The sequence below is a fragment of the Sebastes umbrosus genome, chromosome 6 (genome assembly GCF_015220745.1).
Source record: "Sebastes umbrosus isolate fSebUmb1 chromosome 6, fSebUmb1.pri, whole genome shotgun sequence".
Taxonomy (NCBI): Eukaryota; Metazoa; Chordata; class Actinopteri; order Perciformes; family Sebastidae; genus Sebastes; species Sebastes umbrosus.
The window spans coordinates 26,109,596-26,126,742 of record NC_051274.1 but is presented as its reverse complement, the minus strand read 5'-3'; the positions used below and the strand labels follow the sequence as shown (position 1 = coordinate 26,126,742).

At 37.0% G+C, this 17,147-nt stretch overlaps 3 protein-coding genes across 3 annotated transcripts in view; 2 read left to right on the top strand and 1 right to left on the bottom strand.

Annotated features, from left to right (window-relative positions):
- Positions 1 to 3,009: 3,009 nt before the first annotated feature.
- c6h1orf174 (chromosome 6 C1orf174 homolog) lies at positions 3,010 to 7,322 on the top strand. The gene is made up of 4 exons (XM_037772230.1): positions 3,010 to 3,264; positions 4,462 to 4,518; positions 4,849 to 5,214; positions 5,481 to 7,322. The coding sequence occupies exons 1-4, from the start codon at positions 3,253 to 3,255 to the stop codon at positions 5,616 to 5,618; spliced, it is 573 nt and encodes a 190-aa protein (XP_037628158.1). The 5' UTR covers positions 3,010 to 3,252; the 3' UTR covers positions 5,619 to 7,322.
- Positions 6,448 to 12,155, bottom strand: dffb (DNA fragmentation factor, beta polypeptide (caspase-activated DNase)). Its single transcript, XM_037772229.1, has 7 exons — positions 11,906 to 12,155; positions 10,142 to 10,268; positions 9,847 to 10,032; positions 9,140 to 9,219; positions 8,493 to 8,666; positions 8,227 to 8,327; positions 6,448 to 7,846 (listed from the first exon to the last, which is right to left on the bottom strand). The coding sequence occupies exons 1-7, from the start codon at positions 12,026 to 12,028 to the stop codon at positions 7,597 to 7,599; spliced, it is 1,041 nt and encodes a 346-aa protein (XP_037628157.1). The 5' UTR covers positions 12,029 to 12,155; the 3' UTR covers positions 6,448 to 7,596.
- Positions 12,156 to 14,383: 2,228 nt separating this feature from the next.
- Positions 14,384 to 17,147, top strand: part of nphp4 (nephronophthisis 4) — a 178,362-nt gene continuing 175,598 nt past the window's right edge. Inside the window, exons 1-3 of the mRNA XM_037773417.1 lie at positions 14,384 to 14,437; positions 14,531 to 14,710; positions 15,835 to 15,972. Coding sequence (XP_037629345.1) covers positions 14,534 to 14,710; positions 15,835 to 15,972 — 315 coding nt within the window. The 5' untranslated portion in view covers positions 14,384 to 14,437; positions 14,531 to 14,533. The remainder of the gene's footprint in view (positions 14,438 to 14,530; positions 14,711 to 15,834; positions 15,973 to 17,147) is intronic.

Sequence of the window (17,147 nt, the reverse complement as noted above, 5' to 3'; positions counted from 1 at the left end):
AAATTGAAAAGATATCATAGCAGACATAAAACATTTACACAGACAATAAAAATAAAAATAAAAAAATGTAAGCAGAAAGAAACACAACATAAATAAATAAAGTTTTTAAAAAAAGGATTAAGTGATTGTTAGTTATAGGGTCAGATAACATTCAAGTATTTGTAAAGAGATTTTGGGTTATTTGGATTTCTTTAAATTCAGGGACTTCATATAGAGTTGAGTTTCATTATTGACGACCTGAGAGCTGCACTGAGCTGAAAAGTGTTGAGTGAGAGGGCATAAAAATGGAAATAGCTGAGTTGGGCTTCAAAATAAATTCATGGAAATTTTAAAGGATGAATACCACAGTTTTATAAATGTATGAACTAAGGACATGTGGCCTATATTTAAAGCTAAGAGTTGTATTTTAGTCATTAAGCTTAGGGCTGTCAATCGATTAAAATATTTAATCACGATTAATCGCATGATAGTCCATATTCAATCGCCATTATTCGCAAATTAATCGCACATCTGTTCAATATGCATCTTAAAGGGAAATTTGTCAAGTATTTAATACTCTTGTCAAAATGGGAGTGGACAAATATGCTTGTTCTATGCAAATGTATGTATATATGTATTATTGGAAATCAATTAACAACACAAAACAATGACAAATATTGTCTAGAAACCCTCACAGGTACTGCATTTAGCATAAAATAATACGCTCAAATCATAACATGGCAAACTGCAGCCCAACAGGCAACAACAGCTGTCAGTGTGTCAGTGTGCTGACTTGACTATGACTTGCCCAAAACTACATGTGATTATCATAAAATGGGCATGTCTGTAAAGGGGAGACTCGTGGGTACCCATAGAACCCATTTACATTCACATATCTTGAGGTCAGAGGTCAAGGGACCCCTTTGAAAATGGCCATGCCAGTTTTTCCTCGCCAAAATTAAAAAGATGATTAGGAAGACGAGCGGGGACAGGAGGGAGTGGAGTTGTCTTGTTTTGAGTAGTGGAAATGATGTTGCTATTACCAATAAGGAAAAGGCTGAGATAAATACTTTTGTTACAGTTCACAGTTCCGATAATTTGTCTGAGGGGGGAAGAAGTGGCAGAGAGAAAACCAAATCTGAAATCTTAGAGGCACTTAGGAGAAAGGAAAGCACTGAGGATGAACAAAATGTCCCAATATTAAGTAAAACACTGGTTAAAGTGGGAAGACTGCACCAGGGAAAGATGGAATTCTTATTTAATAAAGTGTGGGAAAAAGGAAAGTCTCGGAGAGCTAGAAGGAAGCGATTATTATTCCGATAAGGAAACATGGGAAGGATGCCAGTAAACCATGGTATGTCTTTGACATCGCATGTCTGTAAACTGATGAATGTATTTCCTGGAGAAGAGAGGTATGGTGGCTACATACCAGAGTAGATCTAGCGGAGGGAGGGGCACTGTGGATCCAGTGTTGTGTCTGGAGGATGAGATAAGAAAAGATCAAGTAACTAAAGAGACAGTGGTGTTTTCTGATGTGGCAAAAAAACATGTTATGGAGACAAGGGCTGATGATCAAATTATACATATTATGCGAGTCGGATGGAAAGTTTTCAACAGGACTTTTCTGAGCAACACCCAGGTTAAAATAGGGTCAGAACTGTCACAAGCAAACATGCTGTAGATAATGTAACACCTCATGGGAGTGTTGTAAGTCCTACTTTATTTCCTGTGATGATAAATGATATATTTGTAAATGTGCCAGGGATATGGGAAGATCACTGTTTGCCGGTGACGGACGGGGCTCTGTGGAAAAGAGGGAGAAATGTAGTTAAGAAACTGCAAGATGGGGATTCGTCAAGTTGAAATGAAATGGGGATTCAAATTTTCAGAGAAGACAAAAGTAATGCTCTTCACAAGAAAAGAAACTCAGGGATGGTAATAATTTTTTTTTTAGGAGTGTATATTGATCCCAGATCAACATGGAGAGAGCACATTAGAAAAAGAAAAGTGATAAATGTTATGCAAGAAGTGGAATGTGGAGCTGATGGATCTATGGTAGTGTGGTAGGCAAATATGGACTAGCAGCAAAATCTATGCTTGCGGAGCTGGACGGCTCAGGCTTTGATTTTGCACTGTGGTTATATGCTATATATTGCATTTAGTACTTATATTTCTTTACATATATTTTGTTTATATTGCATTATGTACATAATTTGCATGCTCCTTTATTTCTATTTTCTTACATTTCTTATGTTTATCCTACAAGAGCAACTGTAACACCATCATTTCCCCCTGGGGATTAATGAAGTGTTTCTGATTTTGATTCTAATTGAGGGAAATATGTATCAGAAAGAAAGGACATAATGGAAGAAATTGAAAGATTAGGGCCAACAGGAGCAGGAGTGAAGAACATATTATAACAGGAGTGTGGTGAAAGTGGACAAGGCAGAAGAAGATGCTTCTTAATGAGGAAAATATGATATTAATTATCAGTATTTCATTTATACTTCTGTATGACAGAGATAAAAGGTAATACTTATAGTTGATTAATTATAAATAATAATTATTATAGTTAGACAAATTTCGGAAAATGTAATTAGAGTATATGTATGGCTCAATAAGGAAGCTGGTTAATAATTAAGAATTGATTTATGGAGAAGGGGTGGGATTAAATAAATGTATACTTCTTACTCCTTTTCGAATATGTAAATCAAGGCATCAAGTGTTGACAATTTATTTTTCTTACCCTTTTCATTGTATGTACATACTACTTGTTTCTGACTGTCCACTTGTTGGTATGATCATTCTCTTTCTTTACTTTTTCTTAAACTTTTTTTTGCATTCTACATGTTCGAAATACATTTTGAAATGAAATGAAAATCTGACACTACTGGACACTGCAGGAGTTAACCTCCAGGAGATGGCAGTAGTGCAACAATTAAAGGATGCAAGCTGCTGTTGTATCTCAAAGAAGAAGAAGTTGTTTTTTTGGTCGTGTCTAGAAGGGAGCTCGCAAACCGCGAAATCTGATCTGAGTAAACTCTCGCGAGACTTCGAGATAACACCTTAACTATTCGAGATCAACTTCCTAATCTTAACGATCTCGCGAGAGTTCCTCTGGTTTGGGGGCTCCCTTCTAGCCACTAGAAGACGCCACATATCACATAGCATCGTTGTTCGTAGCTAGGAGGCTGTTTTTGAAGAATTTACGAAAAACAGAGTCTTTAAACTTTAATATCGGAGTCGCTGAAAAACAGAAGCAAACGCCGGCAAATGGTTCACAAGGTAGGTTGTTAAGATAAGATAAATATGAACCGGCTAGCTGACAAGAAGCTAGTAGATTAGCAACTGATAGCTATCATGCTAATGCTAATTAGCTTGTAGCTGATATGTGAAGATTAGATTATCGGACACTTTAACTAGCTCTGGTGAGGTTTTAGTATTTATCTGTTATCTTCCAAGTCTCATTATAACCACAGACAGTGTTGAAGTCATTGTTGTGCTACGTGGATTAACCTACATAACCTAACGTTAGTGATCTTTCACTGGGATTGTTTATTTACCAACAATGCCAACACATGGTTTAACTTCCTAAAGATCATTTACATCACTGGACCATTAGTGTTGTCTTAACAGCTAGTTACAGTGTGAACTGCTCTCATGAACTTTACATGAACTGCTTTGACACGCCTAACAGGTCTGATAGTGGTATGAAGTTGAGAGTTTACTGGAGGTCTTGAGTCATGGCTGATGATGATCATGTTGGGAGGAGGAGTTTAGTCCAGGGGAGGATACAGGGCTGTTGTTGGGGTTTCAAACTGCTGAGGTGAACTTTACATAACTGGGGTGGGTTTAAAAATGTAATTATACACTTTAAACAGTATTTTTTTCCCCCTCTGAACCCAATATCTGACTCCATTTGACACTCAAAATGTGTAGTTTAAAGGTCCCATATTATGCTCATTTTCAGGTTCATACTTGTAATTTGTGTTTCTACTAGAACATGTTTACATGCTGTAATGTTAAAAAAAACTTTATTTTCCTCATACTGTCGGCCTGAATATACCTGTATTTATCCTCTGTCTGAAACGCTCCGTTTTAGTGCATTTAAATGGGATTGCAACGGAATTCCGTTGCTAAGCAACAGTTTGGGTCCATGTTTACTTCCTGTCAGCTGATGTTGTTTACATACACTGCAACAGGAAATAAAATGGGACACATTTAGAATGTTTATCTTTAAAACCGTGTAATGGTCTAAATATTGTATATTTGTGACATCACAAATGGACAGAAATCCTAATGGCTTGTTTCAAACGCACAATTTCTGAATACAGGCTGTGTGTGTTTCTCCGTATATTAAGCGTTTTGATAGTTTAACAGTATTTATATAGCACTTAAACCTGCTTTATAATATAAAAGACATGAAAATCTCACTTTTTACAATATGGGACCAACAACAAACCACATTGTGCTGCTTTGCAGATGCCAGGTCAACATGGCAGCTTGAAGCCCAGAAAGAGGAAGAGCAGCTCCAGAAAGGTTTGTGTTAACCTGTATACAGGGCAGTCTGTACAAAGAGCAAGTAAAGACAGCAACAGTTATGTTCTGCTGTTTCTCACTGAGTATATGTCTTAAGTCCAATAATGTCTCTCTTTAAAACAAACTTCTTAAAGGACCATGTTTGATGTTTTTTTTTTTCCCTAAACTGGACAATTGTTACTAGCTAGACTTTCACAACTGCATCTGAGAACTGTATTTGACACACACATTAGGCTCACTATTCAATATGTCTTGCATCCTTAACAAGGGATATTGATCATGGTTAGCTGTAACGTCATCCTAACCCTGGTCTTTAACTTCCTCTCACAGGCTACAAGGAGGAGATGTACGAAAAGTCCAAAGACACAGCCAGCAGCAGAGAGCAGTTCAGTAGTCAGTGGTTACAGTAAAACAGACGGTCCTGAGGAGAGACTCTCGCGCATCAGCTGTGAATGCCACCAGTCTGCAGGCAGGAGGAGATGCTCGGCATCACCAGAGCTCGAAGGACAGGAGGGCAAAGAAAACGAACTGAGGACGAGGCTGGACTTGGACAGCTGTAGAGGGAACGGCGTCAGGGACAAACAGGAGTCCGAGGACATGGATTGTGAAGAAACCAGCAAAAACATCTTCCCAGATGACGACAGTAATCAGATTCTGCCTGTCGAGCAGTTCTTTGGAAACTTGGATGCTGTACAGGTGAGATATTTTGGTTTAGTTCTCATAACCACAGTACCTGCATCAATTGTTAAGTAACTGACCAATGAAACCCTCACTGCCAGTTGACTGAGTATATTATATTTAAACCAATAATGCTATTCATGTATGCACTCATCACAAGGTCTTTATGTGGGGTACGCGTACTGCTTTTAAATGTGTCAGCGGCAGCAGTTAGATTTGTTTAGATGAAGATTATGTCCATGTTGAATGAATTACCAAAAATCAACTTTTTAATTTTACTACAGGACTTCCCTCAGAGATCGTCAGCGACTTCTACCCGCGTTCACAGGGAGCACAGGAGACGTTACTACGCACCGGAGGACAGCGATGAAGACGAGGCGGGCCTCAGCAGTATGCAGCCAGACGACAGAGGGGACACTTAGTGAAGAGTAACTGCACTGATGACTGTGGTGGACTCAAAGTCACGCCTACAGAAGGACATAAAACGCTCAGCACTTATGAAAAAGCAGCCAAGTTGAACTACTGCTCAGATGCTGCATTCAGCCCTTAAATCATAACGCTGTCACACATAACAGCATGTGTGACGATGAAGTTGCCCGCTGCGATGTGAGTATGGGAGGCATGGACTGTTGCTGGATCTGCTGTTAGCCTACCATCACCTACAAGCCATCGTTGTATGTGTATTTGCTTTAAACCTGCTTCCAGTACCCCGCCATGTGCTGAAGAGATTCGTCACAACTCAAAAACTAGTTTACCACTGCTATTTCTGACTTTGTTAATAGTTTGAAAGCAAGCTTTTGGTGGTAAACTTAGAAAGTTATAGTTGTTGACTTGACAAGGACCGTCCAAACGCACAAAAATGCCAAATTGTTGTCAACCCGTGACACTTATCCTGGTAGCGGAGTATCTTGTTAAATTTGATATTTTTTTTAATATAGCTAGAGAGTATAAGGATTAATATAGCCACCTGTGGAGAACATATTGTGCCTGTAATAATTATTTATTGCTGAATTAATGCTCTTACTTGGAGGGTGTGTTGGCACAGCACTTTATTTAGACAAATATGTCTACATAACATACTGCTTCTTAATTTGAATTTGCAGTTTGAGATTAGCCTTGAGAGATGCCAAACAGAACTGAATTAAACTCAAAATTTATGGATTTGTGAGAAAAATAAATCTCACAAATCTAGAGATTACAAATTGTATAAATGTGGTGCGGAAGGAGGGTACACGTGTCAAAGAGCTGTTCCATAATGAGAGATATTTAATATCACAAATCCAGTGTATAAAATGATTGTCATTGTTCACCAAGTGTCATACACACATCTGTGTGCCCACTTTGGGTTCGTTTTGGCAGCTGCTTAACATACTATACAACACATCTGTAACATAACATATATATATACATATATATCAATGCAGCTAATCATTTTCCCTGATGAGATTCCTGCTAGATTCACATTAGCAAACATGACAATTCTATATGAAAAATGTATTATTGAAAAAAAACATGACTAAAAATGTTGAGGTTTGTGAAATAAGTCTTCAGCGTGGAAGTCAACTGAGGATAACTTAAACTAAATGTAATCTAGTCATCAAACTTTGATGATAAAGTGATAGTTTGGGTGTTTTGAAGTGAGGTTGGATGAGGCACTTATCCATAGTCAGTGTATTACGTACAGTAGATGATGGTCAAAGCTGTTGTATCCATCTATGCTCTTGCCAAAGCCACCAGACTCCATTGAAAAAAACATTAACTTTACCTCTTAGAACACGGTTGTTGCAGACATTTTTTGTCACTTAGACTTTAATAACTCGCAAGAGAACATCCTGAAGTGTGATTTGGTGGATTACTACTACTATTACTCCACTATCGGAGCACATTTCCGCCAATAGTTTGTAAAACGTCCTATCAAACTGATATTGATTTAATTATTTTTATAAGTACCTCATGCAATGCCACTTCAAAACACCCAGACTATCCCTTTAACAGTAATTGCACTAGTGCTATTCACTCCTATGCAACTTTCTGACTGAGTGAATGCCGCATTGTAATCATTTCATGCCTTTTACATCACCGTGCCAACGAAAAAAATATATAATAAATGTTTTTCATGATTTTAAGGTTTGTTTCAGTGTAATTACTTTTGTCTAACAAAGCACCGTCAGTCTGTATTAAAGCTCTGAAGGCTTCACTGGTTCAGAAAGCAGAATGTGGTTAAAAAAAATCTAGCGAGGTAAAAAGGCCACGTCACCTGGTTTTCAGTCTAACCTTTCTACAGCTAACTTCTGAGATGATAATTCACAGAATGCATCAGTATAATACATTGTGTCGTCACAGTTCATACAAATTAAGACAAATACTTAATTATTTTCATAAAAATAAGAGTAAAAATATTCACACCAAGCGCCTCTTCCTCCCTTTGACCTTCTGTTTTGAGTTGTCTGTGTTACTGGCTTGTCTAAAAACCCTCTTGGTGTCACACAGCAGGTTGTGAGCTCCTTTCTTGTGGCACACGATGTGAACCAGCTTCAGGTTTTCCCTGGTGAACAGTAGGCCGTAGAAGTAGTCCAGGTTAATGTCGGTGCTCTTGTGATTCTGTAGAGCGTCCAGCAGAGCGGGAATCACCGCCCTCTTCTTTTCAATCCTGTACACAAGACGAAGAAGACATGTTACAACCAGCAGGTATCTTGTTCCAATTAATACGTCATCCACTTTTAGCTGTTATATCAGATCACCGTCTACCAAAGATTACTGATTAATGATTTGATTCTTGGTGATTTCAATATTCACCTGAATAAGTCCTTCAATGCTCTTAAGTGAGATTTTCTGGCACTTCTCGATACATTTGGTTTCACTCTTGCATGAACCTACTCACTGCAGCTGTGACCCGCATGACTCGATTTTATCACAAATACTTATTCTAATATGTCAAATGAAATGTATGAATATGCCAGCATATAACTAGCCTTGTTTTGCCCTTTGTGACAGTGAAGTGCTTTTTTTTTTTTACTTAAAGAGTCCAACCTGTGGTCCAGATTCCATGTACTGAAGACAATCCTACTGTCTCGACTGCCATACGGGTTTATGGAGTGGAGAGACCGACACAATTCCTGCTCAAATGATCCCTGAGGAGGAGGAGGCAACAGAGAAAAAGAGGTGTGGAAACAGTCAAAAGGAGGTCCAGTTCTTTCAAAATATTTGGGAAGTTGGGAGGAAAGTGTCGCTGGAATTTATAGAAATTTAGCAAATGTGGAGGTGACTCTCAGTATGTGGTTTTATTCCTGTAATACCTGGCAGGTGAACCATCCATTCGGAGTACAGAGGCGATCTGGTTCCTTTTCAGTCCTGTCAAAGTAGCAGCCGTTGTACTTTGCCGTCTTCAGCATTTGTGCCAGGCTTTTTGATGTTTTCAGAAGCTCTTCCCTGACTTTAGCCTTCTCTACGGTTTTAGCGGCATCGTCCAACTGAGAACAGAGACATAACCAAAGTTTTACACATTATGCCAGATGCTTTAAAAGGTATAATATGTAACAGTTGTCTGTTGCTGTTTGTAAATACACGGCATTCAAAATTGGCCCCTCATCAACAACTCAACGAGGGAGCGAAAGGAGAGAGAGAGCAGCAATGTTCGAGCGAGATATAGAGTGAATGAAGAGAGGTGGCAGCGTTAGTGAGAAACAAAGCAGTGAATCAGAGACATGAAACGTATTAACTGACACCCAGAAACGTCCTAAACACAGCACAAGAAGAAGAAAAGAGAAAATCCAGGGAGAGGGCTGCAGGCTCTCTTTAGATACAGACACCACCACACACATCTAGTGGGTGACAAGTGATGATTAAGAGGGATTATTTTCATATCAGTCTATACATTGTTTTTGTTTTTTTAAATCCTGCATATTATTCTTCTAAGATTGATTAATAGAATAAGGTGTTTCACCTCCTTCGTGTAGCTCCGTATCCTGCTCTCACAGTTGAACTTCATGTAGGCAGACTTCGTCTTGAATCGAGCATCAACACCTGAAATGAAACCCCATTTAACAACAAACTCAAGTACAGATGAAATCGGAGTCACATCGAGTGTTTAGCGGAAACATGGAGTTGCTTTCATATTGTACTAATTAGAAAAATATTTTGAGGCCTAAAGACTTTCAGAGTCAAGTCAGTTTGTTCCTCATTTCCATAAGGATGTTATTTTTTCCATAGACAACGTAAGTTGTATTCAGTCTGACATGAGCAAATGAATAAGAAGCTGATTAGAGACCGTTCTTAGACTATAGTACCAAATGGCTCAACAGAGTCTTGCTGCAATGGGACAATTTTTTTTTTAATTTGTCTTAAAGATGGCTTAAGAAAAATTCCCTTCGGAGCATGAATGTAAAGTTTCATGACCCTCTGCCTAATAGATTATGAGATACAGTATCCTATCTTCTAAATTAATCTAAGTTCACATTTTGCACAACATAAATATTATTGTTGTCGAAGTGGAATAATTTGCCACGTAGTAATATAGAGACAAATGTCATTATAACATTCAAAATAATTTGTTTTAACGTAAAAAGGAGCTCCTTAAAACAAGAACATTTTCTTATAACGAGATACAATGTCATATTTTTTGCCATTGTGGCAGCTCAAGTGTTGTCGTACCTCTGAACCAGTCTCCATCCTCCTCTCTGCTCTCCAGCTCAGATCTGTCCTCCAGGTTGTGCAGCAGGTCAGTCAGGATCTTACGCCTTTTAGGAGACTGCTCATCAGACAGGAGTCCCTTCGCCGCTTCGATGAGGCCGTCGGCGTGCCGGTCTGTGTTCAGTAACTGACCGATGTCACACACAACTGGAATTGGAACCACAGGGGTTAGACATCATCCTACCTCTAAACGTATACTGTTTGTCTAGTCAGGAGAACACATTTGTTTAATGATGTCTGAGGATGATTCACCAACCTCCGCTCCATGTCTGATCTCTGCCGAGAAGAACAAGTTCAGTGTTGTCTGGCAGAGTTGGGAAGAATTCCTCCGTCACTTCTGTCCCATCTGCATACAAACAAACATGTGTACCAGAAGATGGCAACTGGAAACAACAATGAGAATAATAATAGTTTAAATTCAAGTGAAATTTAGGACCAAATTAGGACATTTTCTTTCTTTTTCTCCCAAAAGGGTTGTTTTTATTCTAATTGATGTGTAGAACAAAGCATCAGAAATTCTGAGCCATTTCAAAAAATGTATTTATTTAAATGTATTTTTCGAGGTTCACATTATTCAAAAGGGATGCCCACTATCTCTCGCTCGTTGTCTTACACTATGACCATTTGTGAATACTGTGATAGCCATCTGTGGACAACAAAAAGTCTGCCAAGAAGCAGGGAAAGGCTCAGCTCTATTCTCACGAAAGCTGTTTTTACAGAATGTGCAGATAATCTGAAGTTATGATGACAGAATACAGTGATCTTTTTTAGATGAAATGCTGCCTTTACATCACAGAGCTATCTGTGACGCAGTCTGTTCAGATTAAATGGATATATTTATCTTATCTTGGACTGGAGGACATTGCGGTGTCTGCTTATCTGCCCTCCTTTGAATGAAGATGATCTGTTGTGGCTACTATCTCAGAAACACTTGGTCCTGTGTAACATTTCATTTGAAAGAAACAGCATGTTTCAAATGATCTTTACAATAAAATATCTGCTGTGTGTGTCACTTGTTTTTTGCACTTACATTACATTCATACACACTGGTCTCTAGGGTAGTTCACTCTATAGCTTTTTAACCTGTTGCTACCTACCTCTGTGGTGTGTTTAGGTGCTGCTGTAATGCTAAATTTCCCTCCTGTGGATAAATTAAGTTGTATTTTTATCTTATATGCAGATAACTGAATCGGGAACATGTTAGCATCTCTCTTGTGGATCCAAGTTGTCTGAACGTAATGTGAAACTAATCTTCTCCCACAGTATTAAAGGTCCCATATTATAAAAAAAATTAGATTTTCATGTTTTTTATTATAAAGCAGGCTTAAGTCCTATATAAATACTGTGAAAGTATCGAAACACTCAATCCACAGTGAAATACACAAAGACCGTTTTCAGAAACTCTGCATTTGAAACAAGCTGTCAGGATTTCTGCCCATTCGTGATGTCACGAATATACAATATTTAGACCCTTGACACAATTTTAAACGTAAACATTCTAAATGTGTCCCAGTTTATTTCCTGGTTGCAGTGTAATGTGAATGTCATCAGCTGACAGGAAGTACACATGGACCCAAGCTGTTGCCTAGCAACGCAATTCTGTTGCAATTCCGTCAAAATGCGCTAAAACGGAGCGTTTCAGACAGAGGGTAAGTACAGGCATATTCAGGCTGGCAGTATGAGGAAAATAAAGTTGTTTTTTTAACATTACAGCATGTAAACATGTTCTAGTAGAAACACCAAATACAAGTATGAACCTGAAAATGAGCACAATATGGGACCTTTAAGGCTCTCCATATTTCTTATTGTAGGTGAAGGTGACCTTGGTTTGGACCAAACAGCTAAAGTTACACTGAAAATATTCACAGCAGTCTCAACCAGTCATTTGTGTAGCTGTTAAAGTTACCAGAAGCTCCAATATAACGTTAACAGCTGTTTGTTTTCGGTTTGTTTTACCATATGCTCGCTGCAGAGAAAGAGGAAGTGTAGTTATAAAGCAGAATAAAACACACGAGCTCACCTTTAATAACTTGCAGCCTTTTTTAAGCAACTCCTTCACATCTTTTGCTGCAACTCCGTACTTTTTGTTTTCATCACGACTCCTAATTTTAACGGGTTTAGTTTTCCTGAAGAATCCAAACATTGCACTGTTTGTTTTCACTGTTTTGTAACTACCGCTTCCTTCCTCTTCTTCTTCTTCTCTTTCTTGAGTCTGACTGCACTCAGCGGTGGTGTGCTGCTGCTGCCGCCTCGTGGTTCTCTTCTGCTATTGTCTTTGCTTGATAGATACAGTAGTTATATAAACATATTTTCACAGTATAAAAATAATATTAAAATAGAATTGATTTTATACAACAAATACAATGTAAGGAAAGGAAAAGATGAATAAAAAAAGAAAAACAAATATTTTTTGCCTATTTAGAATTTTTGAGTTTTAAGTTTTCAATCATAGTCAAATGTGTTTTAAAATCAGTATCTTTAAAAGTATAAAAGAAGGCTATTCTTTTAAGCCATATCATTTTATGGATATAATATTTTGCTAAGATATTAATCAAATTAATTATGTAAAAAAAAATCGAGTAAAAATAATAATGATACTAATAATATAATAATATACTATAAAACTATACCACGATATATACTATACTATACTATACTTTAATGCTATAATAATTGTACTTTTACTTTTTAAATGCGGGACTTATATATTATATAAAATATATATATCTGCACATATATATACACATATACACATATATATATATATATAATATATATATATTATATATATGTATATGTATATGTATATATGTGTATATATAAAATATATATATAAAAGTCCTGCATTTAAAAAGTAAAAGTACATAACTATCATCATTATCATTATTATAAAATCTTAAAGTAGGCTACTCATTATGCAGTCAACACTGGCTCCAGTCAGGGTAATATTAGACCTAGCCTATCTATTCTAATATTTATTCATTATTTGTATTATATTATTATGATGCATTCATGCGTAAGCAGCATTTTGATTTTAGGTAGAATACTAATACTAATACTACTAGTCATTACAGACCGGTAACACTATATGTTGTTACATGTCGGACAGAACACATGGGAGGCAAAGTGCTTGATGTTTACATTAAGCAAAGCGTTGGGCTTCGACTCCACCTCGCTGGTAATGGCACTGACTGTATCACTGACTTACAAATGAAAGTAAACTCATCTTGTGAGATTTGGGTGCTCTGTACTTCTGTATTCCTGTCAGCCACCATTGCCCTCCAATTCTGGCACCCTGAGGAACCCATCAACTCTAAAGGTGCCCTAACCTAAAGCAATGAAAACAAGTTGTGCCCTTTTCACTAATGCCCTCAAACTTCTGACTGTCTGAAGGGCTTCTTCTGAATCATCTGTACTGTTTATTTTGAGCGTGTACCTACAGTACATGTAAGAATTACCCTGCCTTGGCTGTATGCGACATTTTTGGAAGATTTTCTCTAACAGAGATAAACTCAGTTGCAGGCAGGCCAGCCATTTAACATGGCAATCAATTTAATTCCCCCTAGTCCCAGACACACTGAAGTCAGATAAGAGTGGACCAAATGGGCCAAATAAGATCTGAACACTCCTAAACTTTAACATGCAGTCACGGGAAGTTATCTCACACTGCCATAAAAAGCGCCATATACCCTTTTAACTGTAATGGGCCACCTTTTAAGTTGAAATGTTTAAGCTTTAATGAGCTATTTGGGTGTTTTCTGTCACCACAGACTGTTGTAATATTACTACTACGAATAATCTTAAGAATATCTTTAAAGTAATTATTAAATAATCTTTATTTCTGTATTATAATATATATATATATATATATTTATTTATATATATACTTTTGTATATATATATATTAATATTAATATATATATATATATATTAAAAAAATTATATTATATATATACAAAGATATATATGAATATTTATATATATTTATATAAATATTTATGAATATTTATATAAATATTCATATATATATATATATTTATTTATATATATACTTTTGTGTATATATATATATGAATATTTATATAAATATTTATATAAATATTCATAAATATTTATATAAATATATATAAATATTCATATATATATTTGTATATATATATAATATAATTTTTTAATGTATTTATGGTACTGAAATAACTGGATGTTTTTGTTTTGTCGCACTGATGGATGATTATAAACTGTGGACTGCACGGTGTGGCAAAGTGAACATCACCATAGCAACTGATGCTGCGCGATGGGACATACCAAATGAAAGGGTTAGCGGATTAAACGCGAATATTATGAAATTACGTTTAGTTGTAAAATTTCGGAGTTAAACCACTACTTGCATAAACACCTCCTTCGTATGTTAAATCCTTACTAATCGCATTATTTATGTTCCGTGAATACTCCTCTTGAAATCATTAATTTATTCGTATAACCCCCTCTGGACCAATTTGTAGAGTCCGATTTCAATATGGCGGCGGAGGGTTTGAAAGTCTGAACCTCACGGGTAGAGATGATGAACATTAACATTAACAACTCGTTTGTACGCTACATTTCTGAATTTTTACAATGTCATTCTCATCTTTCTTTTTAACTACAGGCTATGGTGAAAGCAGAAGACGTATTCACCATGGCAGACGGCTGGAGAGAAGTGTTTGAGAGAAGCCGGGTGGTTCCTCCGCCCAGTCAGACAGTCCGCCTGGCTGTGGAGAGCCACCTCATCCAGAACCAGGGCTTCCAGCTCAGCCTCAGCCGACTCACTGCTGCTCACCTCCCGCAGGTGATAGCTCCTTAAACGCACGTAAATTCAGTGTAGTTTTTGTGTGTAGTAGAGTCTACTGACTGTCATTATTTAGCAAAGATATGATATAGTTCCCCTATGATACGTCACAGAGCGTCTGAAGAAAACTAACCAAACTCCATCCAAAAAGTTCATAATTAAAGGCGACTTTGTATTTTATTAACTGGTCAGTTAGTTGACCACTATAAAATACCAGTGTAAGCAATGCTATGGATGTTCTTGTAAATTCGGCATAGAGATAATCCACCAAACAACACCACAGTTAATCCTAATCCATAAATGTCTCATGGAAATAAGAAACACATAAGATCATTTAGTTATAGAGTCCCACAGTGCAGATTGAACCTTTACAAACATTCATTCTTGCTGATGTCTATTAAACTTCTCAACAACTCTTAACATAAAGCTATCATAATGACAGTGCAATATGTTTAGGCAGTGCAATATGTTAAATAGTGACAGTGCAATATGTTAAATAGTGACAGTGCTATATGTTAAATAGTGACAGTGCAATATGTTAAATAGGGACAGTGCAATATGTTTAATTGGGAGAGTGCAATATGTTGCATCTGTGTAATATTGGGCTATTGTCTGTGCAATATGGGCAAGACAGTAGAAGATGCAGTGCACTTCCTGGGTGCAATACCTGCCATGGTGTGTGTGATAGTATGTGTATGTGTTGAAACATCTGTTTCTGTGGAACTGTTTCCCTGTCTTGTGTGGAATCGTTTATTATTGTTGTTGATGCTGTTTTAATTTAGTGTTTGTAACTGCAGTTGGATGGCGTCCAGGAAAAATTGCCCCACGGGGACAATAAAAGTATATCTTATCTATCTATCTTATCTTAGATGCTTGTGGAATGTGTGTTAATTGGTGCACTACCACGTATGCAGAATTTAAAGTCTTGTTTGAGTTAAACTCACTCACACCAAGGCAAATTACTTGTACGTGGAAAACCTACTTTACAATAAACCAGATTCTGATGTTTGCTGAGAAGTTGATCAAGTAAATTGGAGGATTTTAATGTTTATATCTAAATCCTTTGAGGGTGAGGATTACCTGTGACTTTTCTAATGTGGGTGTTTTCATTTTTTTACTCGCAGGAGATGTCAGAGGGGGAACAAGATGCAACCTTCCAACTGCGAGTGACTCTGTTTGATAGAAACCACCAGCACTTCTTTGGGAAAACATGGAAGAGCCCACCCCAGAGGATGAAAAACAACAAAATCCCCTTGAATGAGGTAGCTTTACCATCACACTGACATAAGGCCAGACAACTGCAGATGATGCACAGCTGTGATTCACTGTGTGTTAAGTTTGCAGACTCTATTTAAAACTCCTCTCATGTTGTTTTGATAAGCAGTGGATTGGTGATTATATAGCGAGATCAATGCCCTTTCAAGCATTAATTACATTAATTTGGCACAGCCATTATTTAATTAAAACCAACTCAAAAGCTCCACCACTCAAGACTTTCAATTAGCACTGATGATTGGACTGTGTTCTGCTGCGCTCTTGAGAACGTTGTCAGACTAAACTCAGCGAGTTACAAACTGCCTTGATTGCCAATAAGTGATTCCAGTTGCATCCAAATTCTTCTAAGTGTTCCAGTCAAGTTGAAAAACAGCATATTTTTATTTGAAACAACAACTTTTAAAAGTTATTAATGATGATTTTTCAGATGAAAATTGTGGATACAAATCCAAATTGTATCAGCCACCTTTTACATTGCTTTTTATAGCTAGGTTCTAAATCACACAGAGACTGCGGCAATATAAGAAGTTAATCTGTCTCTAAATCCCCTTAAACCTTGATTTCAAAGTATTTCTTTATTACATTCAACAGTTGTGAGTAAATAAGCAACACTGAAAAAGTATAACAAAGTTGAGGTTCAGAAATATAATATCCATAAGTATTATTTATTTCGAGTTTAATACTCCAAAACTCATCTTATCTCCCTCATCAGGACTGTGTGTGTGTGATTTGATCAGATTTAGTTGACACTGATCTGTCAAGCAAACAACTAGGAATATATCATTTTTATTTAGCAATATCAGCACATGTCATGATATACTACATTTTCTAGAAGATTGATATAGAAACTATTGATGGATAAAATAACCAGACAGGAGTTTTTGTTTTTGGCTAAGCCTGATAATGAAATACCTAAAAAAACAAATAAGTAATTCATCATATTGATGCAAAATCATAAATAAATTCAATATCGCCATAAAGCATTCTTGCTCACTGACTTGCAAAATTACTTCGGCTAATTAGACTGCTGCCCAGATTGATGTTGGGCAGGGCAATATGCAAGAATTATGTGAAGTCGCCAAACTTCACCCTAACAAGTGCAACCGTACTAATAGGAGAGGCTGTAAACGACCACAAAATTCCCCTGCACTCGGACACGGTA

Excerpts from the sequence above, each read along its gene's own strand:
- c6h1orf174 (XM_037772230.1), top strand. Across the intron at positions 4,519-4,848 it reads GGAAGAGCAGCTCCAGAAAG|GCTACAAGGAGGAGATGTAC; the intron begins GTTTGTGTTAAC and ends TTCCTCTCACAG. Across the intron at positions 5,215-5,480 it reads GAAACTTGGATGCTGTACAG|GACTTCCCTCAGAGATCGTC; the intron begins GTGAGATATTTT and ends ATTTTACTACAG.
- dffb (XM_037772229.1), bottom strand. The coding sequence starts at position 12,028 with ATGTTTGGATTCTTCAGGAAAACTAAACCCGTTAAAATTAGGAGTCGT. Across the intron at positions 10,269-11,905 it reads AAGGCTGCAAGTTATTAAAG|TTGCCATCTTCTGGTACACA; the intron begins GTGAGCTCGTGT and ends TGTTGTTTCCAG. Across the intron at positions 8,328-8,492 it reads ATGGATGGTTCACCTGCCAG|GGATCATTTGAGCAGGAATT; the intron begins GTATTACAGGAA and ends CCTCCTCCTCAG.